The 27862-nt window shown below is 41.9% G+C and overlaps 1 protein-coding gene across 2 annotated transcripts in view; it reads left to right on the top strand.

The window, feature by feature from the left end:
• Window positions 1-27862, top strand: part of LOC131061502 (uncharacterized) — a 267609-nt gene that overhangs the window by 28856 nt on the left and 210891 nt on the right. For both annotated transcript variants that reach the window (XR_009358652.1, XM_057995217.2), the window contains exons 3-5: window positions 5360-5486; window positions 17895-17976; window positions 18069-18139. Coding sequence is in view for 1 of the 2 variants with exons in the window: in XM_057995217.2 (XP_057851200.2) it covers window positions 5360-5486; window positions 17895-17976; window positions 18069-18139 (280 nt within the window). In the remaining variant the exon portion in view is untranslated. The remainder of the gene's footprint in view (window positions 1-5359; window positions 5487-17894; window positions 17977-18068; window positions 18140-27862) is intronic.

The raw sequence follows: 27862 nt of genomic DNA, 5'->3' as shown, positions 1-27862 counted from the left end.
GGGATATTTTTAAGAAATTGTATGGTCAAGTTGATGAGATTAAGGGCTACAAGCTTGATAGTGAACTCACAACTTTGGATCCAAAGGATTTTGATACAATCCAAGATTATGTCACAAAAGCAACTGAGCTAAGAGCAAACCTAAAGGATTGTGGAATTGACAAAAAGGATGCTCAATTGGTTTATAACTTGTTGGACAAGCTTCCTTCAGAGTATGCAGCTTTTGTATCTAGCTTTCACACCCATAGGTTAGCTCAAGGTTCCTCATACACTTCTTCGAGATGTTGATACTTGAGCAATCTAAGTTGACCACGATGGGGATTCTCAAATCTACAAAGTCACAAGCTTTGGTGGCTAATAAAGGGAATCAAAGCAATCAAGGAAAAGGCAAGAATCAAAAGCAACCTAAGTCAAAACCACAACAAGATGGAGCACAATCTTCCTCTCCACAACAAGGTGATTCACCATTCTCACCTAAGAGGAAATCATATAAGGACAATCTTTTTTGTGGATATTGCAAGAAGTCAGGACATGATGAACATCATTGTTATAAGAAGGATATTGATGAGTTGAAGAATCTTCTTGAGAAGAATAGAATCAACCTACCTTCTAGAATATCTACATCAGCTTCTTCTTCCAAGAATAAAGGAAAGGATCACTCTTTTGGGACAGATAAAGGAAAGGGACAAGCTCTTTGTGCTACTACAAGTCATGATTCAGGGAGATGGCTTCTAGATTCAGGGGCTTCTCATCATATGGCATCTTCGTAGTCTATGTTTTCTACATTTGAGCCTTGCCACATGCCGCAGATTTTGATGGACAATCATACATACATGGATGTGATTGGGAAAGGATCTATTGCCATTGGGGATAACTCCTTCAATGATGTGTTGTGTACCCCACTTGACAAATAATCTTCTTTCCATCTATCAAATCACACATGGGGCAACTAGGAAAACTGTGGAGTTCACACCTGATTCAGTTATCATTAGAGACTTGGAGAGTGGAGCTATCATTGCGACTGGGGTGGTTGATCATGCATCTCAGTTGTACTCTTTTTCAGATTTTGGTCCTATTGATAAGGTTGGTTCTTCCTATGTTGATGATTCAGATTTTGAGGAGAACTTTGGGCATATGAACTTGGGGATTCTCACATGTGACCCCGTTCTTGAGCCTTGCATTTCATCTCCTTCTATTGATATCACACCACCTATTGCACCTGATGATGCAGCTAGTGCGACAGTTTTGCCTTCTTATGATTCAGTGCAGCAGGGTATTTCATGTCTTCCAGCTTCAGTTGATTGGGATGCCTACTTGACAGACATTGCAGGTTTGTTTGTGGACTCCTACATTGCAGATTTGGGAGACACCACTCATGACATTCATCTTCTCTTTGATGAAGATGATCCTTCTTTGATTGTTGTGAGGGATCACTCTGACCCTCTTGTGCATTCTCTACATGATCAATCTTTAGAGGTTGACATGATTGTGGATACTTTTGTACAACACTTGGAGGAGGTCTCTTTATCTTTTGAGAAGACATACGAGTCTTTGGATATTGTTCTACATTCATCTCCACTAGATCTTGGAGTGCCTTTTTCAATAGTGTGGCACAGTTTACCACCTTTGGAGGGGGTACCTTTCAGCATCGACATGGGGACACTTGAGCAGTTTTCAGAGATTCCTTTCATCACGAGTATTTTTTCTCCATCTTCCTTTCATGGTTGGGGAGACTTCATGGATACACCTTTGGTTTTGTTTCTTCCTAAGGGGAGGAATGTTGTTCGACGTTCATGGAGCAGTTTCTTCATTCATCTTCGAGCTTCTATCATTGGTGTAGATTCCAGATTGAGGGGGGGCTTCCTAGTCTCTCTTCTTCTTCTCTCATATGGGGAGGACTTTTTCCTCACATGGGGTTTTGTCCTTTACATACTTCTATGAGAGTTCTTTGTATCTAGTTTTCATCTCTCTTTTGGGGGAGGGTTTTTTCCCATTGGGTTTTTCTCTCTTTCCCCTCTTTGTGAGAGATTTCATTGCATTGGTTTGCATGCAGTTGCATTGTACATGGGTACCTAACATGGCCTCGTAGCCGGGACCTATCTTGCATTGCTTAGTTGCATTGTAGACTTAAGTGCATTCCCCTAAGTTGCACTTAAGGGGGGGTGTTGGTGTAAATAATTATTCATCTTGGATATTATTACACCTTACTTAAGTTTACTTAGGTACATGCATTTCATAGTAGTTTGGGTATGAGACACTTGGTTGTTTGTGCCATGTTGGGATAGTGTGTGTAGGAGAATTTCCACCTTTTATGGTGTGAGCTTGTTGTTACACTACACATTCAGTGGGTGATCCACCTCATGTGGAATATTATATTGTTTCTCCTACCTACCCACACCTATTTCATACCTACCCTTGTTTCTTATTGAGCCACATGTCATGTTTGTGTGCTCACATATCCATATAGCCTTGCCTATATAAGCAGGCTTATATTCATTGTATGTAACGATTGATGATCCAGTTGATCAGTATTTTCTCTTGATAGAATATAGTTTATTTCTATCATATATTTTGTCTCTCTTATTTGTGCTTTCCATTGCCTCTAGATCTTGGAAAAATCTCACATGGTATCAGAGCTGGTCCATATCTCACAATATCAGTTGGACTTGATAATAAAAAGTGGGTGCTTTGTATACAAAGAGGTGCAATTAATGTATGAAGAAACATATTAATTGTTTATGGCAGAAATTATTAAAGATGAAAGGCTACGATTTGTTTTGAAGAATGAAACAAGGGGTTTTGATAAATACTATGAGGAAGAATAATAATAATCAGCGGATGCCATTAATAATAATGCAGTGGTATCAAACCATGAAGAAACACAAACTCACAATCTGGGAAATAATTGTTTCTTGTAGTCCCTTTGAAGATTATGGTTGTGCACATCCAATATTAATGTAATAAAAGTCAAGGCTGTGATAATGGAAGAAAAAGTCTCATTAGTACACAGAATGCAATCCATTAAAGAATTGAATCATAGTAATGTTTTGATAAAACGTGTTTAATTTGTTTGAAAAACAAATGCCGTCTAATCAAGAGGTGTGACATTATGGAAGGAGACTAATCTGAAGTTAAACCCGATAAAGGAATAAATAAAGTTCAATTTAAATGAAAGTAATTAAGTTTTTAAAAAGATGTGACCCATGAAATGAAAAGATATCTCCCTTCGTGAATAAATTTGAAGGTATAAATAATCTTTGTGAGAAGTTTGAAGTGTGTTTGTGTGTGCTGAATTTGGAATAAAAATAAGATCCTTAAGATGTACTTGTGTGCAGTAAATGAGATGAACTTTATATCAGATTTATGAAGATTTTATGAAGGCCTTATGAGCAGATCTTGTACAGAAGTTTGGATCAGATTTGGAGCAGACTTTATGTCTGATTGAAGAAAAAATTGGATCAGATTTTGGAACAGATTTTGTGCCCTATTTGTAGCAGGTTTTGGATCAGTCATTGAGCAGCCATAAAGTAGTGTTAGATCAGATTTGTAAAGAGTGTTGGAGTAGATTTATAGAATGTGTTAGATCAGATTCATGAAGTGATATAAGAGTGTATTTTGTATAGAAAAATAATATCCATCATCCGTTGTTGAAGCAATATTGTCAAGGTGGAAAATCAGATTTATGCGAAGTGGGTTGGTGCTCTCGAATTCTGAAGTGGGAGTTGGTGCTCACAAACAAACTTAGGGGTTGATGCCTCTAGTAGGTTGGTGCCTACAAACATTGTAAAAGAAGAAATTTATAAAAGCATTAATTTGCCGTGGTTTTCTCCGGTAAGGGTTTCCACGTATATATCTTGTGTTCTACTTGTGTTCATATTAGTTAAATCCTGAGTTACTTGGGGACGCGTCCCCGACATGAAAACCCCCGTCCTCGTCCCGGGGACATTTTGGGGACTTGGGGATGGTCAGGGGACGTTTCCCCCCATCCCCAAATTGCCCTATATTTTGAGGGGATGTCCCCGAAACGGGGGGACGCCTGCCCTAGCTCTGGGGGACGTCCGTACGTCCCGGGGACGGCTGGGGACGGCTGGGACGTCCCCAATCCGTCCCGGGGACGGCCAGACGTCCCCCATATCTAAGGCCATTAAAAAATATTAAAAAAATAAAAAAAGTTGTATTTTAAATTTTTTTTAATATAGGCCCCTTATTAATTCAAATTGTTATTAAAAATAAAAAAAATTAAAAGATAACATTAATGAAATTTTAAATTTATTAATTTAATTCATAATTTTGACAATGAAACTATATGGCAGCAGTGTAGCCTTTGGGCATTTTGACACAGAGATTAGAAAATTGCCCAAAAATCGCCAAACTCGGCGAGTCAATAGAAAAATAACACCCAACGCCTTTATTAAAGAATAAGTTTTTTTGGCCTCGCGGGGCGCTGCCCCTCGACCCCGCCCTGTATCGCGACAGGGAGCGCTGCCCCTTGACCCCACCTTGGGGGCGCTGCCCCCAAACTCCCGTTGAAAAATATGGGGGGAAACTATGTCGATAGAAGTAGGAAAAATTTAAGCTCTTTGTTTTGACATTTTGTATGTTATTTCTTTAATATCTATTATGATATGCATATTGACAATGTGAATGAATTGAAATTCTGATTTATGAATGCATAATTGCATATTGTCTATTGAGTATTAACAATGTTGTATGTTCAGAATTTACATTCTAAAATGTTTTCAACTTTTCATAGTATCATACACATGCTATATCCATGTTTTATTGTTTTCATATGAATATAATGTATGTATGCATGCTTTATCCATGTTTTCATACGAACATTTAGAATTTTGAAATTTTCCTATATATTTTAAATTTTTCCTATATTTTATATAGCCGTCCCCAAATTTGGCAAAAAATTTTGCCGTCCCGGAAACGTGTCCCGCCGTCCCCTGCCGTCCCCGTCCCAAAAACTCGGGGTAACGTAGGTTAAATAACATATGAATGTTGGTATGCAATGAATATCTCTATGAGATAAGTTATATACTTGTGATTAAAGTTGAAAAAGTTTAAATTGGTAAAAGTTGTTGTTATACTGATTCACCACCCCCCCCCCCCCCCCCCCACCCCTCTCAGTATAACCGTGTTCTTTTCACTATGGTTTTGCACTCAATTACATATTTTTAGCATAGTTATAGAATCTTTGTAATTACTCATAATAAAATTTGCATTCATTATTAAGATACTGCAGGAGTATTAGAAGTTTGCTGAGAAGGCAAACGATATAACATTTTTTTTTATGTTTCAGTTGCCTTGACTGATGTAGAGTTTTTCTTGTCTTCTGATTTCCTCTCTTATAGTACAAACTCTTCAGGAAGATGAAGCAGAGAAGGATCATGAGAAAAAAGATAATAAAGATAATAGAGCATTAGTTGATAACAACACAGCTCAAAAGCTCTCTGCTGAAGATATAAGTGTCATGCGCAGGTCTGTGTTTTTCTTGTCATTGTATTGCATTGCTATTATAATATCATCAAATGTTTTAGCTTGAATGAATTCACGTCATCATTGATATAGAAAGGGCATTTCAAATTATTAATCTTGCTGGAAATGGCTGAAAACCTTTTACTCCTTGAGAAATAAAGTGGTACCATTCTTGATGTAGCCAACAGGTTGTCTTTAACACTAATGATATCACTTCATATTAGTGATATGCAATTATCTGTACATGCTTGAAAATTCAAAATGGATGTCCTATACGTAACTATAAGCAATATCCAGTAGCTTTCAAATGGGTTGAGTCATGGGACATATAAGGTTGAATACTTCACTTGCCGATATTTTCGAATGCAAATTTGTTGGGGTTTGAACAACTTGTTTGAGGCATATCTTATCATATAATGTTTTCCTTTAAAAAAAAAGGATTCAGCAGCCAGATATGTCTTTTAGTATAAGCTTGAGCATGAATCAGAAATTTTTGGTATAGATATTAGTTGTGCCTTTTGGAGATGCCAATTGTTGCAGCGGCATTCAGTCTGACCCTGTCTTTTATCTGAAGTTGGTTGTAGCTACAATTTTTTATTTAGATATTCTAAAGTGCATGCAGATAACACAACATCTGCACAATGCATGCCAAATCATTCTTATCTTCTTTTTGTTTGAAATATAATCATACTGGTGACAGCTGTTAGCCACATTATTGTATACGGGAATACGAATAGTTAATTAAGTCGTAAATTGGGTTTGTTAGTTGGCACCCGAGGGGTGGCAGTTGCGATGCGGCGGTTGGCGCCCGCACCCCCTCGGTATCTTTATATACTCCTCATTGTAACTTGTAAAGGACACACGAATTATGAATAGAATAACATATCTGATACTTGTCTGATATCTATGGCATTGTTCTGCATTAGGTACTTCCTGCTTTAAGTATTCACCCGAGACGGCAAACATTTGGCGCCGTTGCCTCGACGTACTCGGGAACGGAAGACACGGATGGCGCACAGACACAATGGGCCTACCAGTTGGTGAAGTAAACTCAGAGGCAGACGACACACAACGCGCAAACGGAACTTTACACAGGTGAAGACACGGCAACGAGAGAATTTTCAATTCTACTCTAGGTAGCCATCTAGAGCTACGTCCGACGAGAGGCGGCGGAGGCAGAAATCCCACCAAGTGCCGTGTGGACAGCTCTGGAGGTTAGCCCAGTAGTGAATCGGTTGATGAACCACCTCCCCCGGTTGCTTGCACAAGCATCGCTAGCACAACAGGCGCACCTGGAGGAGATTGCCCAGGAAGAGCGACGCCAACAGATCCTTCGCAACTATGAAGAAAACAGCTGACGGGAAACAAAATGAGATGGCGCTAGGCCAGGAGGGAATTGAACATTGAACTTTTTATTTTCAAATAAAAGTGTCATTGACACGAGTTGTACTTGAGTAGATGAATTAATAAAGACATGCTTTGATTTATGAATTGAGAGTTATGGAAATGTGCGACAATTAATGCCAAACCTACTGAATAAAGATAGAAATAAAAAACTAGAAACGAATGAGTGGGAGGCTGCACAGAGGGCCTTGATTCTGGAGCAGCAAGTAGAACGTAGACGGAGGCTGAGGCAACTTGCCGAAGGACGACCTGCCGAAGGGGGGCCCGAGGGGAACCAAGGAGGTGTCACGGAGGGTGCAGAGGCCGACGGAAATTTCTACGCGTCGCCAGATCATCGTAGGATGCGGAGCCACGAAGAGTTTCTGGAAGAAACAAGGTTACGGCGAAATCTAATCGAGGAGACTCGGGATTAGTTTAGAAACTTATCCCTTACGCCACGGAGTGAAGATCACCAACGGGAAGCAGGAGTGGGAGTGTGTGAGAGCGAAGGGGAGGGCAACAGTACAGGTGTAGGTGCCACACACGACAGGCAAAACACCGTACCTCCAGTCGTCCACGCAGGACACACCACCAACGCCACCGGAGGAAGCAACGCAGGGCCGCAGACGCAGACACAACCGCCCCCAGGAAGACGACCCGGGATGGCGAGTAAACAAAAATTACCAAAGTTCACAGGGGACGGCAAGGAAGACCCCCTACGACACTGCCGTACATGTGAAACCATTTGGTCTGCCAATGGAGTGACAGACTAGAATGACTGGGTGCATCAGTTCCCAGCCACGTTACGTGGAGTCGCCATAGATTGGTACTCCGATGTAGATAAGCAAAAAGTGGCCACATGGGCCAACCTACAGAAGGAATTCACGGAGGAGTTTCGGTTGCTCCGTGATGACAACGAAATTGTAACAGAGATATACAGTACCAAGCAAGGTACTAAGGAGATAGTACGGGCATACAACAGGAGACTAAAGGAATTGTTGGGTAAAATGGAGAGCCAACCGGCTGAGGGCTTAAAAAAATGATGGTTTGTGGAAGGATTGAAATCCTCCCTACGGAAAAAAATGAAGATTGTACCCCCGACGTCATATGACGACGCCTATAACAGGGCGATGGATATAGAAAGCGAATACAAAACATCAAGGAAGAAGAAAAGTAATAAATATTCATTTGACGATGATGAAGATTCTGACGGGGAGAGCAGTAGCGATGGCGAATCGAGTAAAAAGGTACACGCGCTCCAAAAGGACATGGAACGAATGCTGAAAGAATTCAAAGCCATGAAAGGGAGTACAAGTAAGACGGAAGAAAATGAAGTGTGGTGTACCGACTGTAGGAGTGACAGACACACCAAGGGGTCCTATCCCAAGAAGGCTTTCTGCGACATTTGCCAGATTGCGGGACATTTGACAAAGGAATGTCCCTACAATATGAAAACCAGGAACCAACAAGTTCTCTTCACGCAAGAGCAGCCGACCGCCGGAACTTCGCAAACCGCCAACAATAATGCATCATCTGGCGGACACCGGAACAACCGGCGAGGGGGGAGGACCAATAATAATAATAGGAGCCGAATCCAATATGATGCAAAGGGACGGCCAATGATCCAGTGCCGAGCTTGCAATCAATGGGGCCACTTTGCTAGAGAGTGCACCTCAGAAGAAACTCCACAAAAATTATGCAAATGGTGTGGGCCTGGAGACCACGATGATGGAACATGCCCAAAGTCTGGAGTAAACCTGCTCAACATTGACAGGACGGAGGAACGGGTATTGGCAATCACATGGTCGCAGGCAAAGAAGGCCACATACCCGGACCCTCGCACGGAGAAGTAGCGGGTGCAAGAGGCCAAGGCGGAAGTGGCGAAGGAAATGTTGGCACAAAGGAGCACTCAGGAAGCGGTAAGTACCTCCCGATCTGAGGCAGAGGAGAATATCCTGAAGCAAATGTTGCAGATTGAAGTGTCGGTAAAAATGAAGGACCTCTTGGAAACGATGCCGCAATTACGTACGGCACTCCTACGTACGGTTTAAGTAACCCCGCATAGTCAGGCAACCCGGAATATGGATGGTACCGACATACCACCTACAGACCCATTGGTCTTGACACTATACAGTGGCCGACACCCAGCGGTGGTAGAAATGGGAATATTGGGAACCATCCTGATTGACACTATCGTCGACGGCGGGTCCGGAGTGAATGTGCTTCCGGAAGAAACCTGGAAGCAGCTTGGCAAACCAACACTATGGCCGTCAACCTTTAACTTACTGGGAGCGGATCAACATGGTATCAAACCCCTTGGAATGCTCATGGCGCAACAAGTGACCATCGGGACACAACCATTTGTCCTCGACTTCGTGGTGATTCCGCTAGCCAAGAAAGGATACGACGCCATTCTGGGCAGAGGGTGGTTGGTGGCAGCTAGAGTAAATCACAACTTGAAGTGTAACACGTTGTCAATGGAAAAAGCTGGGAGAAAATTTATTATCGACTTGAAGACACAACTTGTGAGTGAAGAACTCGCGTCAGAGTTGGAATCAGACGTCGAAGGTGGAGTTGACGGAGGAAAGTACGGAAGGGAACCGAACGAGGAAGGCGTTCTCGGAATCCAAGGATGTTCTGAGGACGAGACTGATTCCCTTAATGGGCTTTTTCACTGGCAAATGGAGGACTACGAGTTGCTGTATGGGTGCAACATGTTGCAGGTAGAGGAGGATCGTGACGAGAACGAATTTCCGCCGGCGTACGGGGAATACACCGAAGGGGATGCCCCAGTCAACAAAGTACCAGCACACAGGTTTGACATGACAAAACCAATCCGGTATGAAGAATCCGTAAAACCTACAAACCTCGGCACGGAAGCAGAGCCAAGAAACATCCTGGTTGGCGACGATTGGAACCCAGTCCTGAAAGCCGCTGCGTTTAAATATTCATGGAATACAAGGATGTATTCGCTTGGACGTATAAGGACCTCAAAGGGGTGCCGCCAGAACTATGCGTACACAAAATTTCACTCGTACCTGGGGCCGTACCTGTGTGGAAGAGGCCATACAGAATGAATAAAAACTATGCGGCAAGAGTGAATGATGAAATTGAGTGTATGCTTGAAGCCGGGATTATTTTTAAAGTGCAGACCAGCGAGTGGGTATCGCCCATAGTGATATCCCTTAAAAAGGACGCAAACCAGATACGAATCTGCGTGGATTTCAGATGCCTTAATGCGGTCACCATAAAAGACCCGTTTCCAATACCATTTACGGATAGCATCTTGGAGGAAGTGGCCGGTCATGAAATTTATTCATTCATGGATGGATTTTCTGGGTATAACCAGATATCCATCGCCGACGAAGACAAATTAAAAACTACCTTCATAGTGGAGGATGGTGTGTATGCGTATAATCGAATGCCGTTCGGATTATGCAACGCACCAGCAACCTTCCAACGAATAATCCTTCACATATTTGAAAAGATGTCAATAGGGAACTTCAGGGCGTTCCTGGACGACTGGTCCATCTACAGTAACCAAAATACACATTTGGCCGCACTGGGCGAATGCATGGAGAGATGCAGGCGAGCTCGCCTAGCAGTCAACCCCAAAAAATGCAGATTCATGGTGCCTCAAGGGAAGCTGTTAGGACACATAGTGTGTAAGGCTGGACTCAAGACTGACCCAGATAAGATTCGGGTGATAGTAGAAATGGAGGCACCCATAGATGTCACGGGAGTCAAATCCTTCCTAGGACACATAGGGTATTACAAGCGATTTATCAAAAATTTTGCTCGAGTATTCTGCCCTTTGGACAAGCTGACAAGGAAAGGTGAACGATATATATGGGGGATGGCTTAGGAGGAGGCCTTCCAAGAACTGAAGTCACGGTTGGTGGGTGCGCCAATCCTAACATATCCTGACTGGGACAAAGAGTTCCACGTACACGTTGACGCATCCAACTTTGCCATAGGGGCCACACTGGCGCAGGTTGGCGACCACGGGCTAGATCACCCGGTCTACTTTGCAAGCAGACTCCTGTTGAAGGCAGAGAAAAATTATAGCACCACAGAAAGGGAAGCCCTCGGGATGGTGTACTCCGTCCAGAAATTTCGACATTACTTGCTCGCCACCCCGTTCACATTTTACGTGGACCACCAGGCTTTAATGTATCTGGTAAACAAGCCAATTATCCAAGGACGAATTAGCCGATGGCTGCTATTGCTGCAAGAATTTACATTCAACATTATAGTAAGACCTGGGAAGAGCCATGTGATAGCTGACCAGCTGTCGAGAATCCAGTCAGGAGAACTAGCCGAAGGAGTGAACGAAGATTTTCCAGACGCTCACTTATTTCGCATCGCGGTTCTCCCGGCCTGGTACGTAAGCGTGGGGGAATATTTGTCAACATCACAGTTCCCGAGTGAGATGCCACCAGGAGAAAGAAGGAAACTGGTACTGAGGAGCAGGACATTCCAACTCATTATTGTATAAAATGGGGCCCAATCAGATCCTACGGCGATGCGTCCTAGAAGAGGAAATCCCGGGTGTCTTAAGAGAAGCACATGAAGGGCCTGCAGGGGGACACATGGGGCCCGACACCACGGCGAGGAAAGTTCTGTTGGCAGGACTGTGGTGGCCGACACTACATAATGACGCTAGGGAGTGGGTAACAAGCTGTGATACATGCCAACGGGCCGGACGACCATTAAAAAGAGATTTTATGCCCCTCAACCCATCGAATGCCCAGGAACTGTTTGAGAGATGGGGATTGGATTTCGTCAAACCATTAAAACCAAGTAGAGCTTAACGATGCAGATACATTGTAGTGGCAATAGAATACTTGACCAAGTGGGTGGAGGCACGGGCCTTACCCGACAATTCGGCGGTCAACACAACAAAATTCATCTATGAACACATCATTACGCGGTATGGGATTCCAATCCAACTGACGAGTGACAGAGGAGGCCATTTTGTAAATCACATAATCCGACTGTTAACAACGGAGTTTAAAATCTTCCACTCCTTATCAAGCCCCTACTATCCACGGGCGAACGGGCAGGCTGAGGCGACCAATAAAATAATAATGTCGGTGATATATAAGTCTTGCGGAGTGGAGAAGGACGACTGGGAGGAGCGCCTACCATCAGTACTTTGGGCATACCGAACAACTTACAAGGTAACTACTGGACAGACTCCCTTCCAGCTAATGTATGGACAAGAAGCTGTGGTGCCAGTTGAATTCATGGTGCCGAGCCTCCGGATCGCCATCGATAATCGACTTGGCGACATGGAAAGCCTGAGGGAGAGACTGTATGCTTTGAACAAATTGGATGAACAAAGGATGATGGCTCAATGGGCGACAAAGACGGCCCAGCAAAGACGAAAGGTTTGGCACGACAAGCATCTCCGGCGAATGAAGTTTACTCCTGGACAGTTGGTATTGAAATTCAACGGAAGGAACGAAATTAAACCTGGGAAATTCAAAGTGTGTTGGCTAGGACCATTCAAGGCACGCGAGGTCAATACCAACGGGGCAATTAAGTTGTGGACGCTGGACGGGGAAGAGATACCAGATGCTGTCAACGAGTCGAAATTAAAAATCTACCACGAATGGAGGGAGCCCGGACCATGACGAATGATTAAAAAAAAAAAAAAAAAAAAAAAGGAAAAGTGGGCCCACCGTATGGTGGAACCACCGACGGTGACACCACCGTGCGGTGGATGCCACCGTGCGGTGGTCACTGCACACACCACACGCCAACCACCAACTACACACCGCCCACCGCCAATAAAACCCCGCCTGTGCCGAACACTTCCACAGCCCGCACAACGCCGAAGCCGCACACTCCCGTAGCCTCCACGCGCAGCCGCACAGCCTCCGCCCGTAGCCGCACAGAGCGCAGCTTGCAGCCGCATAGCGCGCAACCGACAACCGCACAGAGCACAGCTCGCAGTCGCACAACGTGCAACCCGCAGCCGCACAGCGCCAGCCGCACAGCCATAGCGCGTAGCCGCACAGAGACGCACAATCGCGCAGCCGCAGCCGGCACAAGCCCGCACGCACCAAGCTGCACGAGTTTGTGCCGATTATGGGCAGACGGTTTTTTTTTATTTTGGAAAAAAACAAAACAAACGGGGTTATAAAAGCGGAATTGAAGAAGTAATCTGTACTAATGGACACAAACAGGAACAAGGCAGATTGGCGAAAGTGGTTGTAGCCATTAGAAGACAAGTTGCAGGGAGGGCAAAAAGGAACCAGTGCAGACACAAGCAAACGGATTCTACCATCTGGGGTGCGCATTGCAGGTAGTCTCGATATGAGCACCAGTCAAGAAAGCAAGAGGCATCGTCCCAAACCCTTGGCGACAAAGGACAAAGATGACATAACGGCAGATAATGCTATGTTCGAGGGTTTGAATGGAATCGATTGTCGGAACTGGTGGGCAAAGACACCTCCGGATGATTTAATAAAGAAGAGCCTTTGCCAGGCACAAGTACACTGGGCGGTCCAGATGCCAGTTTTTTCGATAAAAGACTTTGAGGTGGTTTTGCGTGCCATGATTGGCACCTATGGCAGACATCGCCACCAGTCGGTATTTGATTATCAACATCAAAGGATAACAGTGTCATTCACGGCAGGCGAGTTCACTAGGGTATTTGGCATACCAGGGATAAAAGGAAAGAAGATAGACACCTCCCAGAAAATATCCCTCGAGAATCGTGCTACACTGCTCCAGCTGGTGTTGCGTGATAACCTTACCTAGGCCGAGAAAGATAGCCTCAAGAGTGCAGGCAAGAGTCGGGGAGTGAAGAAACAATTTTTCGCCAAGGGAGTATGGCGATGCCTGTTGTCGGTGGTGAAGAGTCGCCTCATAGGTGCCACCCGTGCGTCGGACATAGCCATTGCACAGATAGTACTGATGAACGGGTTGCACAATGGAGTGGTATATGATTGGGCATCACTATTGGCGGATAGGATGGACGAGTTCATGACGCTGCAATACAAGAAATTCTACATGCCGCATCATGCCATTGGATTATTCCTGGACGCAGTCCGCACACAGATCACCCCTGGCTCACAGCCATTGGAGCCACAGGGCCGTGTTGCACCAGACCAGCCGCCCATATTCTACTGGTCACACTTAGACGTCTTGGCACATGGCACGGAGGCATGTTTGGGCACAAAACGAAAGAAGGCCGCCATGTCCGATACGGAGTCCGACACAGAAGAGTCTGAGGCTGAGGATGCAGACAGTGGCAGGGAGGAATCCGCAGACACCTCCCAGGTAAGCGGGGGGAGTTTCCGACTGACAGGGAGAAGGGGCAACCAGTTGCCTGAAGAAGGGGTAGTGGAGTCTGCAGGTACAGTAGGGTCTACTGTAGCATCAGAGGTGCAAGTCCACTTTACACCAGCCCGCTTACCAGAGACTTGTCAGTTGGTGGTGTCGCGGTCCTTCGGGACAGTGAGTGTAGTTACCATGGTACCAGTTCCTAGTTTCGGGCAGCCTCGGGCGACGATAGCCATGACACCACCACGGGGGGAGACCTTGGCAAGTGCAGAGGCTTCCATGGTGCACGAAGTACCGGATGTGGCAGGACAGGCTGTGCCAGGGTTACCTGGATATATGCAGGAGGCAATGACGACAGCAGGCACTCTTCATGATGACCTCACTAGCTGGTTGAGCCATTACCAGATGGCACCCATGGCACCGGGAGAGGCCACTCTATCCCCAGGGCGGACCGCGTATTCCTTGGATGTCATTGATCTCGAGGAAGGGAGTTCCCCGAGCAATAGGGCAGTTCAGAGGGTTGCTTCACCCCCGACGGTGGTAGTAACCAGTCCGTACAGAGCAGAGGAGGTGCCAGTGGGAAGTCAGCAGGGTGCAGAGTTGGAGCAGTTTATTACTGAGATGACTTTGGGAGCACAGCGGCTTGTGTCATCTGCCACGCTCCAGGCCGATGCGACCATGGTTGAGCGGATGGAAGGGTTGTTGACCTTTGCCCGCACGGGATGCCGAGCTGAGTTTGAGAGGTGTTTTGAGCGTGCCGGGTGGCCAGACACGGAGAGCCTGACGATGCTGGAGGCTTGGCGCCTCACTGAGGGGGTTGGCGAGACCCGGATGCAGTCGTTGGTGAGAGAGGTAGAGCAGGCTTTCCGGGAAGGTTATCTGGAGCTTCGGAGGTCACAACAGATGGCAACTACAGTTGAGGCTTTGAGGGTGGCAGCAGTCACAGCTCGGGAGGAGCTGGCTACCAGGTTCCACGAGCTCGAGGCTACCATGGCACAGAACCAGGCAACGGTGGACATCTTAGTAGCAGAGAAGTCCGCCTTGCTGACATAGTTGGAGGAGGAGAGGGCCTCGAGGGAGTTGTTGGAGACTCGGTTGGTCAGTGCCCTGGGAAATGTGGACAAGAAGGATAAGGAGGTGCTCGAGGCAGCCTACATGGTAAAGACTGCTATGGAGCGACAGATGGTCGCGGAACGGGATCTCAAGAGGAGGACGGAGCAGGTGTATGAGCTCCGGGGGCACTTGGCGTCCACTGCTACACCACCACCGGCGCCTTCTTCATCAGGGACGCCTTCTGCACTTCCTTAGTTTTTTTTCTTCTTTTGGATTTTGCGAGCTCCATGTATTCTCCATTTTGTTGTAAGTCGCCTGGAGACGACTTTTCTTTTTGGGGGGGATGATGCTAGCCGCATTATTGTATACGGGAATACGAATAGTTAATTAAGTCGTAAATTGGGTTTGTTAGTTGGCACCCGAGGGGTGGCAGTTGCGATGCGGCAGTTGGCGCCCGCACCCCCTCGGTATCTTTATATACTCCTCATTGTAACTTGTAAAGGACACACGAATTATGAATAGAATAACATATCTGATACTTGTCTGATATCTATGGCATTGTTTTGCATTACGTACTTCCTGCTTTAAGTATTCACCCGAGAGGACAAACAACAACCGATAGTCAAGATGCATGCATGAGTGTGTGTGTCTGCATGTGTGTATGATAGGAAAGATTGACAGCTTGATGACCAGACAAACGTTAGATGAACTGATAATAAAGGGAGGAATTGAGGGAGCAAGTATTTCTAATTAAAAATAACCATGAAATAAGATTGGCTAATTGAAGAACAGTTCAATTTGTAGTTTGTGAAGAAGCTTGTGGGATTGGTATGCTCAGAGTGCTTGCGTTATACAACACTTTGAAGACCTCTCTTGCTTGTTAAGGCTTCTTAGTGCTCATTGTTCCTTGAAGTCTTGGATGACATGATGGAAGCCAGTTTGCTTTTATCAACAGTTTTTTACGAGTCAGAAGATTGTGATATGTTGCAACCTTTCAAACCATCGAGCATTTTGTGATGACCCCATCTAAACAATCAAAACATGATAATGCCTGCTCTAAAATAAAATTTAATAATAAATAATATATATATATATATATAGAATGAACTAAATAAAAGCTTAATAATAATAAACAAGATTTAATATATAATTTATATTTATTAATTTCATATTTATCGAATGATAATTGTTCAATTTCTACCAATATTATTAATTCAATTATTATTGAACCAATTTGCTGATGACAAAAGATAATATATATTTAGTCTCTGATTCATGCAAACTTTTGGTTGTTAGTGTAATGACAAATATTAATAATAATGTTAATTATTAATTTAATAGCAAATATTTATAGAACTCTAGAAAGGGCATTAAGCTGAGCATCTATATTACAACCGATTACAAATATCATCGGCAAAATGAAAGCATTGTAATTGTAGCTATTACAGATAACGATAATAAAGATTATTGTAACTCAGTGGCAGGTGATGGAGACAACGTTGGTAATGACCATTCCCATTGTGTTCAGTACCAATTTGTATATCAAAGAACGATATGTTGACGATTAAGTCAAAGTGGAGGATTTGCAACTAAGTAAAGCATTGAGTATTGATTTGTTAAGGAAGATTAATCAATCATTAGCAAACACTAATTGGAGGATGGTTCAATTAAATTAAACAGGCATGATAAGTGAACAGCAATCGTTCGTTTGGAAAGATGAGATATAGTCGATAATCATAATGGGAAGGTGAAGGGATAATGAATGGTCATAAGACACGATCTTTGGTTCCCTTTCTCAAAATATAAGAAGACATATGACGCAAATAACCAAGGGGGGATACCATATCGATCAGAAATTAGCAAAACATATCTTCAGAAAATATCAGTATCAATCAGCATCAATTATCGATCAAGGAGGAGAGATTAATAGTCTGCAAATTGTCCAGATCAGATAAGAACTGTTATTAAGCTCCAGACAGTAACATCTTGGTCCTTGGCGGCATGCACAGAGATGTGCTTAATATATACAACCTGATAATATTCTTTATGCAGGATTTAATAGTAATATTTAATGGTAATACTAATGTAGACTATAATTAGTAAGGCATTCATACTAATTCCACATACAGTGGCAGACCAGATCTGACACATGTCAGATCTTTCTGTCATTACAGCTATTAGAAAGACTAATGCTTAGTATTTTAGGATATGGGAGTGTAATATTTTATAAGAACTACGCTGCAGTAAAACATACAGTATAAAACTATCTGAAAATAAATATATATATATAAATATATAGAAATAGTAATTTGAATTAACAAATAAATTTGAGATTATAAATCAGATTGAATTATCAATTCAATATCAAGAAAAAGATTATGTCTTCGCCAATTGGATTCATGTTAAGATAGTTTTGTCCCCTAATCAATTTAATTAAGTCATAAGTATGTCAGGATAGCTTAATTATGGTTAACAACAGGCCTAAACCAAGAAGGCGACATTACACATTTTTATGCAGTAATCTCTCTTTCATTTATGTGATCACACAGAATGTGGTACTTGAATTTGTAATCCTCCTAAATTCACTTCTATGATGTTTCTAACTAAACACAAGAAAGATATACCTTTTCATTTTCAATATTTTCAAAGAAATAAACATTGTTGCTAAATTGGTTGCAGTGAAGGTATATCTGGTGATCGAATAGTTGAAGCACTTATAGAAAACAGTTCAACATTCCAGAACAAAACTGCATTTTCCCAGGTTTAGTCTGCTACAAACTCGTTGCTGGATGATCTATACTTGAATTATTAATTGATGTCATTTCTCACGGTGAATAGTTATTTCATGTGCAGGAGAAGTATAGGCGCAAAAAGCAAAAGAAATATTCTCCACGAGTACTTTTGAGGCGGCCTTTTGCTCGAAGGTACTAGAAGATCTCTCCATGTTTTAAGCCTCTAGTATGTGTGAAGTTTACGATTGAGATTCTATTGACTAAAAGTGGCTTTAAAGTACTTGATATCACATGATAACTTAAATTTAAATATCATTTTACCTCAAGCCTTCAATTTTTCTATAAACCTTAAAGTAAATTTGTTCTGGCTCGTACTTGTCTTGCTATCTTTGTGTCTGCACAAATATTTGTCCAGTTTATTTTTCTCTTTGTTTTGTGGAAGTGTTCAGTCACCATGTTGATCTCTTTAAGACACCACACTTAATATAATTGTCTTGCAGTATGTATTGTCTATTTCCTTTATAGCCAAATTTTCATTGCAAGTCCAGTCTTGTTAAATTTTCATAAGGTGGAGATGCTTTAGGGACTCATTTTGTGTTATTCAAATTGATTGTAAACTTGGGTCTCATTGACCTTTGTGGCTGTTTATGGACATTTATAGAATTTTATTCTTTCTAATTGATTCTCATTGAGAATAGATCCAAGTACTTTTATATACCAAGCCTGCATAATAAAGTATTCTTTTGTTATGGTCTACATTCTTACAAGCATTGAATTTTTGTAGTGTACTGAGATGGACTGTGCCAAACAACAGAAATTAAGTCTGCTTGTGACAAAACAAACGATTAGCATGTGCCAAACAACGCTTATAGTTTTAGTTGAAAATTTTCAGTCTGGGTACACCATACTTAACCGTTTATAACCTAGAGTATACATTTTAAGGTTGGAAATGATTTCAGGAGCAATAAGCTTGCATAAACTTATCTAAAAAGGCAACAAGTTACAGGTCTGCACTTCCATCTATTGTTCTTTGGTAGGCCCCATTATGAGAGGATCCTTTGGAAACCTGAGATTGACCTTGGATAGTGGAAAGCAATCTTATGTCCTTAAGGAACAGCTAGGATCACCATCCATGTGCACTTTGTCTTGAGCATTCTCCTCATTAGATCTTTGATTGCTTCCTTTACAATGGTTGTAGTGAAGGGGGTTGGTTCTTTGTCATGTGATTTATACTAATAGTAGTTTTCACCTCTATCCATGACCCATTTCTTTTCGGTGATTTAGTTGTAATGTGGCCCACAAGATCTAGAGGTGAATAATCTCTGCTTATGCAAGTAACATTTGAGGAGTTTGGGTTGTCACATAGATCAGTTAATGGGGAATAATCCTGTAGTAAGTTGTGGGAGGTGTATATTGTAGTTGGTGTTGCAAGGTGTGCGCCCTTGGTCTCCTTGTGTTGTCTAGCACTACGCTCGGGTTTGTGACATGGCTTAATTGCTTCCTGTGGATTTTATAAGTCTAGTGGTTGTATTGGGCATTAACAGGTCGATCTTTTGGTGCAACGACAACTTACACTTGTAACAAGTGGTATCAGAGCTTGGTCACAGGTTCAAACCCCTCGCTTGCGCTGGGGGGGATTGTTGCAAGGTGTGCGCCCTTGGTCTCCTTGTGTTGTGCAGCACAACGCTCGGGTTTGTGACATGGCTTAATCGCCTCCTGTGAATTTTATAAGTATAGTGGTTGTATCGAGCATTTGCCATTAATAGGTCGATCTTTTGGTGCAACGACAACTGCACTTGTAACAGTTGGGAAGTTTGCATGCTCATCACATTCTTAATGAGATACATTGTTTCTTTGGTTTCAAAACATTCAGTTTGTTTTGCCCATAGTAGCAAAGTACTCTCTGGGTAATAAGTTGGCAAACCAAATGTAATATACCACCCCAACTGCTAATTTGCAAACTCTGATTTTTGGAAAAAGTTTTTGGTTTTCTGTTTTTTTTTCTGATTTCTTTTTGGGTTTTTGACGTTTTGCAAAGAAGAGAATGCAATAAAGAAGTTTTTGGGATTTTGCTGATGCTTGCAATGGAATATGAAAATTCAAGAAATTTTACAACTACATAGAACTCAGAATTAAAGAAATTACTATTGAAATTAATTGACTGATTTTTATTAACTTCAATCTTCTAAAACATGCCCGTGCACAACTGCTCAAAATCTGGAAATCTGATGCATTCCAAGAGTGCCAATTAGCTTGTCTTTAGGGTACAACTACACACACACAGTCTGATTTTTACATCAGAACTTAAATTCACTGCTTTTTGAACTGAAATGTATTCTCAAAACCCCAACTCCAGCTGAATGGCTTCAATAATAGCCATAAATGATATGGTTGGGTTGATTTGTTGTTGTAGACTGCTGTAGGCCTACTGTGAGGCTTCCAATTTACTCAGATCTGCAATTGACTACCCCCAAACTGCCCTCCTATCAGTCTGATCCACTATTTCTTACCCTCACAAATGCTGAAAATGCTGAATTTGTTTGCTAAGATACCCTTGGATGATCTTACACACTTGTAGGCATCAACTCTTTTGAGAGATTTCGTTCTCAAAAGGTCTGATCTGCTGCACAAACTCCTACTCAGAGCTCAAAACCCAAATACTGCTGTAAAAATGAGTTAAAGAATGCCAAATTTTATCACCAAATGTTGCTTTTTATTCTAATCTTTCCTTGGCCATACCCTTTTTAGGGTTCCAAAAGCATCTTTGGAAAGATTCCATTCCATTTACTTTATAAGTTGCTCCCCTCTCTAAGCATTCGAATCCCTTCATGAAGGTCCCCTTTTAAATTATTAGAAAGTCTTCTTTCCTTTTATATTAAGTTGTTTTAAAAACAACTTTTAAGAGTCCTAGGGGTCATGCCACTAGGTGGTCCCCCTTTATTATTTTAAGTTCTTTTTTAAAGAGACAAAGTTATGTCTCTAGGTATCCATTATTCCAAGGGGGTCCACTTCTTTTATTTATTATAATAATATAATAACTTATTTAAAAATGGACATATTTAAGTCCTGATTTAAATATTCAATTTACTCCCTAAAAACACACCCAATCACCTCGAAATTGAAATTGATGATGGCATTGGTACTTGGGGTGATGACTGGGCGTAGAACTCCAACTGTCAGTTTCCCCTAAAATCTAGGAATCCTCCAAGGCTAAGGGATCATCCCTAAACATTGAAACTCACACCACTGGCTTCCTGTCAATCCTCCCGTCATCCTAGCGGCTCCATTGGTGACTGCTAGTCTGCTCCTTAAAAATAGGAACCTCCCTAAAATCAAGGAGATAGTCCCAAAACAACTATGGATGTCTCCAATGTGACCAACTATGCTTCCCCAAGCTCCGAGTGAACTAACAATCACTCCCAAAAAAATAGGAGCCCTTCCTAAAAAAATAGGAAATTGGCTCAAGACCCCAAAAATGACTCATGCCTCCCTAAAGCCTCTTGTCCCACTGTGTAAGTCCCCTATCCACTGTATTAGCCTATGGGGACTCCTGTCAATAGGCTAATCTTGGTAGATCACACTTGCCTTAGGAAGGGGACATTATAGTTTTGCCCTCCCCAAAATTGCTTGTCCTCAAGCAATATCAACTCTGCAACAATACACTTACTCTAACCAATACCCGGATCCCAAATTAGTCTTTGAAACACATGTTGCTTTTGCTGCATCACCCTGACCATGAAGCCAATCTCATGCAAGGAGTCAAACCACACTGAACAACACATATATCGCTGCCCCATGAATGTCGTGCGGTGCTGGCCCTGTTTTCCACTCAACCAACTTAGATTACCCAAGTTCTCATGCTCCTCAATGAGAACAATGCCCAAAGTTAATATCCAACTTGAAATATCCCCTTACTTTTTTCAATTATTTCAGTTTTCAAACACCACAAACACCTGTTTAGGTTAGGAAATATAAACTCAATACTGCTGAAAGATAACCCTTCCACTTTCTGATCACCAAGAGACCAATGTGGGAAGGTAAGAGCATATGGTGTATAGGGGATCGTTAGCTCCAATAACCAACTGAAATACAATGCAGGGCGGCAAGCCAACCCCTTCTGCTTGTCCAGCGGGCAAGAACAATTGAGAAGAATCACTCAACCACTTTTTAGCGGGAGGACAATCATTACAATTCTGAAAACAAATCACTCTACCACTTATTCAGTAGGAGGACTGAAATATATAAACAATCTACTCAACTGCTTATTCAGTGGGAGGACAACAGTACAATAAATAAGATAGGCGGCAAGCTAGCCTCTTCCACTTCTTCAGTGGGAAATTAAGAGCAATTTACAATATAACTTGCTGTTAGTACTACTAATCAGCATTAGAAAGGTAAATATAAATGGCACATCAAGTGCTGATAACAAGTCTAACAACTGCAAATGATAAATCAGTTCCTTTCCCACAATATCGAAGAACTCACACTCCCAAAAACCACTCCAACCTCCAAATTCTAAAATCTTATATACATGTACAACAAGTTGGAAAACTCAGACCAGCAACACTAAACTCCACAAATTCACTCCTAACTCACCCATAACCCAACCAAATAACTTCTAAACACAATCAAATGAACCCTAGACATGAGGGGACCCAGATAGATTCGAGAAACAACAACAAACACTGAGAAAACAATTAACACGCAATCCAAGGCACTCTCCAGCATAGTACGACTATGGCATGAAGTTTGACTTGCTCTATTAAATCCAAATCAGCGAGAATAACCCAACAAACCAGCAATAGATGTTGCCTAGACTTGAGAAAGATCAGGAGCCAGTACCTAAAGACAACAAAGATCCACACAGAGGCTTATGAATAAATCACACCTACAACCACATTGAAAAAGCCAGCAACCTGCAACTCAAACACTCCACACCAAAATCAGAAACACATCAAACATGATCTCCTCAATGAACTCTATCTATTCTTCTGAGTTAAGAATGGTCTCACAGTCTCAACTAGTCGCTATCTTTCAAGCGAGAAGCTAAGATTCAGCTAGGAGGCAAGCATTCCCCGAAGCAATCAATCGAAATTCCGGTAGCACTTCGTTGCAAATATTTATGGATACCAAAAACAAGAGCCCAACACTTTTATTCATAGACTTTGTGTCTCCAAATTCAATTTCAAATTCACATTCCCTCCAAATGAACGCCAAACCCAAATGCACATTCACTTCACATTATTTTGAAGTTACATTTCATTTCTCCTTTCTCCAAGTCAACCTTCTCATAGAAGCAAATATACTTTATAAAAATGACAAGACAAGGTAGATAAGTGGAATATATTATAAAATTGACTTATTTCTCCATAAGGCGTCCATCTTGCCTTATTAATATTTCACTTCATAGAGTATTTTTCCTTAACAATAAATCGCCCAAGCCCTATGACATAAAATAATACTTTATCACCTCAAGTCATAACCATAAATACATAATTCACACACCTAGGCCAAGGGGGCATTAAATTATACTAAAAATACTTTTTTCCATGTGCTGAACAATTGCCAAAGTGAACTGAAGGCCAAAAGTACTAAAAACTGCACTGGTAGAAATAGCCTCTGAACTGGACCACTGAACCTGCCAAAAATAGTGCTTACTAAAAATAGCATATTGCTAAAAATAGTAAGTGTTAAAATAATATTAATATCTTCTATAATGGTCATCTTCTATTTTAAGTTGTCGACTTATTTAGCTTTTTAGTTAATTAGCTTTTAAGCTATATTTAGCATTTAGCTTTTTCTTTTTAGTTAATTAGCTTTTAAGCTTAATTTAGTTTTCATGCTTAATTTAGCGTTTAGCTCTTTAATCTTACTTTAACGTTATGTTCTAATTATAGAACATCGTCTTGTAACCTCTATATATACGTGTGTATATCGTTCAATGTAATCATCCGATTATTGAATCATTCATTCAATTTATTTTTCATGGTATCAGAGCGGGTCGATGGGATTCTTTAAAATTTGATGAGTTTTTTAATAAAAATTCATGGCTTTCTTTCTGGAATATTTTCTAGATTTTTTTTTATTGTTTTTTTATAAAAAAACGATTTTGCTATTTTGAAGGCTTTTTGAGGGTTTTTGGTTCGTGGGCGAATTTCTTTGTGCTGGGCAGCAGTTCATGTTTTTTTTAGGGTTCTGGAGATTTTTGGGCCTGCAACCTGGAGGTTTTATTTTGCAGATTGAAAATTTTCCTAGAGTTTCTGCAATTTTTGACTAGGGTTTTAACCCTTCAGTTCAAGTCGAAATTTTATTCTGGTCATAGATTCTTGGTGGGTTTTTCGAGACCTCAATTGGGTTGTCGTCAGATTTTTCTGGGTGCATCGTTTTTTGTGCCTCGATTTGTGAGCCGTCGGATCTACATTCTGATTTCAGATTCTTGGTGGGTTTTTTGAGAGATTTTTTGGGTTGGTCTTAGATTTTTCTAGGTGCCTCGTTTTCCATGCCTCGAATTTTGTGCCAGCGAATTTGCCTTGGAATTAAAAAAGTCAGCGATTTCTGCTAATTCTGTGGACGTTGGGAATTTTGGTGTCTTTTGGGCGCCGTTTATGTTGTATATCCGACCTAGGGTTTTTGCCCCTTTTTTTTTTTGCATTTTTTTTGGAAAAAAAATCGTCAATATTTTTCTATTTTTTTTACAAAAAAATCAGAGGTATTTTTTTACAAAAAAATCAGAGGTATTTTTTTATTTTCTGCAAATTTTTATTTTTTTCTGATTAATTTTCAGGAAAACTTTCATGTTTTAAGTTTGTAGAAAATTTTAATTTCTAGGTTTCTTCCAAACCTCGAAATTCGTGCCTTAGAATTCGTGCTAGAATTCTCCTCCAGGGTTTCAGATTTTTTGTGCAGCTGTTTCTATTCTGATTTTTGAATCAGATTCTTTTGTCTCATGCTTTCACTAGTTTGACCTCGTTCAACTTCCATTTTCGTGATGACATCTTTTGACCAACATCATGTTGGAACACAGTCAAAAGTTCAACAACTACCACAACACCTGGAAACAATGCATGTTCACGATATTTGAATATCGTTACCTTTATCAGATTGATTTAGGCCAGACCTCGTCTTACAGGTCCCAAGGTTTTCACGATTTTTTCCTGAAAAATTGTGTGTTGGTTTTCTGATTTTTTCCATAAAAAATTATGGGAGGGTTTTCACGATTTTTTCCTCAAAAATTGTTCGCAGGGTTTATAATTTTCCCTTAAAAATTATCTCATCTGTAATCCGCGACATTCGCTTAAGATTTTAGTTATTTGGGTTTTACCATTTTTTTCCACAAAAACGATGATTTGTAACCTCAGATTTCTTGGTTTTTCGATTTTCTCCTCAAAATCGTAAATTCTCTTTCGAGGGTTCCTATTCCAGGGTTTGATGGTTTTTTCCTCAAAAATCGTGCTTTGTTGCAGTCAGTTTGGGTCACACTCGTCAGGGCGAACATCTGCAACTGTGGTATCTTGCAGTTTGTTTAGGAGTTGCTGGAGCAAACAGTGCTCAGTACTCTTCTACAAAAGGGTTTGCTGATTTTTTCCTCAAAATCATGGTTTCAGGCTTCAATAATTCATGTGTGCCAGATCTCTAATTCGCGTGTGAAGGCTACATTAGCTTGGATGGCTTTTGGTACTCTTGGTCATTTACATTCTGCAGATCCTGGGAGGGTCTCCGTAGCAGCAGATGGTCTTTGCATCTGTGATCATAACACCTGCAGTGTTTTCTGTAGGGTATTGAGTACGATGACCATTAGGGAGGGTGTTAAAATAATATTAATATCTTCTATAATGGTCATCTTCTATTTTTAGTTTTCATCTTCTATTTTAAGTTGTCGACTTATTTAGCTTTTTAGTTAATTAGCTTTTCAACTTTATTTAGCATTTAGCTTTTTCTTTTTAGTTAATTAGCTTTTAAGCTTAATTTAGCTTCCACGCTTAATTTAGCGTTTAGCTCTTTAATCTTTTACTTTAACGTTATGTTCTAATTATAGAACATCGTCTTGTAACCTCTATATATACGTGTGTATATCGTTCAATGTAATCATCCGATTATTGAATCATTCATTCAATTTATTTTTCAAGTGTGTCCAAATGCATTTTAACCACATTTTGAGAAACCGTTGCAATTTCCTAAAAATAGTAAGTCCAGAAAAAGTCTTTAGATTCGTTTGCATGTCACACCATCGTGAGCCTCTATAAAAACCCAGAAAAACCCCAAAAAATAAGTTGTCTTCACCCCCACTTACTAAAAATAGTAAGTTCGGAAAATTCCTCAGATTCGGTTGCATGTTACACCATCGTGAAGCTCTCTGAAAACCGTAAAACTCCAACATGCAAGCCACCAAAACTGCAAAGCATCCTCCTAGAAATTAGGAAACCCTAATTCGGCCTCTGACTGACCGACAGGTCTCGGGATTGGCCAACAATCCCCCAAAACAAACTAGAGTGGAAAAGGGGACATTACACAACTCAAACATGCTATCACCAATAACACTGCGCACAGGAGACTCATGTTGGCGGCATTATTGTACACGGGCATAATATTAGTTAATTATGTGTAATTGTTTTGGTTAGTTGGCAACCGAGGGGTGGAAGTTGCGGTGCGACGGTTGTCGCTCGCACCCCCTCGGTACCCTTTTATACTCCGGAATGTAACTTGTAAAACACACTTATGATGAATAGAACATCTATTACACTTGTCTGATATTTACGACATTATTCTGCGTTATGTCCTTTATGTCTTAAGTTATTCACCTGAGAGGGCAAACATTTGGCGCCGTTGCCTAGACGAACTCGGGAAAGGAAGACACGGATGGCGCACAGACACAATGGGCCTACCTGTTGGTGAGGTGAACCCGGAGGCCGACGACGCGCAGACAGAACTGTACACAGGAGAAGACACGGCAACACGAGAATTCTCGATTTTGCTCCAGGTGGCCATTCAGACATACGTTCGACGAGAAGCAGCGGAGGCAGAAATCCCACCAAGTGCCGTGTGGACAGCGCTGGAGGTTAGCCCGGCAGTAAACCGGTTGATGAACCACCTCCCCCGGTTGCTTGCACAGGCATCGCTGGCACAACAGGCCCGCCTGGAGGAGATTGCCCAGGAAGAGCGACAACAACAAATCCTGCAACGATACGAAGAGAACAACTGACAGGACACGGAAAGAGATGGCGACAGGCCAGGAGGGAATTGAAATGTGAACTTCTTATTTTCAAATAAAAGTGTCATTGACACGAGTTTTACTTGAGAAGATGAATTAATAAAGACATGTTTTGATTTAAAGAATTGAGAGTTAAGGAGATGTGTTACAATTAATGCCAAACTTGTTGAATAAAGATAGAAATAGAAAACCGGAAACGAACGAGTGGGAGGCCGTGCAGAGGGCTTTGATTCTGGAGCAGCAAGTAGAACGTAGACGGAGGCTGAGGCAACTTGCTGAAGGACGACCTGCCGAAGGGGGGTCCGAGGGGAACCAAGGAGGTGTCACGGAAGGTGCAGAGGCCGACGGAAATTTCTACCCGTCGCCAGATCATCGTAGGACGCGGAGCCACGAAGAATTTCTAGAAGAAACAAGGTTAAGGCGAAATCTAGTCGAGGAGACGCGGGATCAGTTTAGGAACTTATCCCTCACACCACGGAGTGAAGATCACCGACGGGAGGCAGGAGTAGGAGCGTGTCCGAACGAAGGGGAGGGCAACAGTACGGGTGTAGGTGCCACACGTGACAGGCAAAACACCGTACCTCCAGGACACACCACCAACACTACCGGAGGTAGCAACGCAGGGCCACAGACACAGCCACATACACAGACACAACCGCCTCTAGGAAGACGACCAGGGATGGCGAGCAAACAAAAGTTACCAAAGT

The sequence above is a fragment of the Cryptomeria japonica genome, chromosome 8, assembly GCF_030272615.1.
Source record: "Cryptomeria japonica chromosome 8, Sugi_1.0, whole genome shotgun sequence".
NCBI lineage: Eukaryota > Viridiplantae > Streptophyta > Pinopsida > Cupressales > Cupressaceae > Cryptomeria > Cryptomeria japonica.
This window is presented reverse-complemented; position numbering and strand designations above follow the sequence as displayed.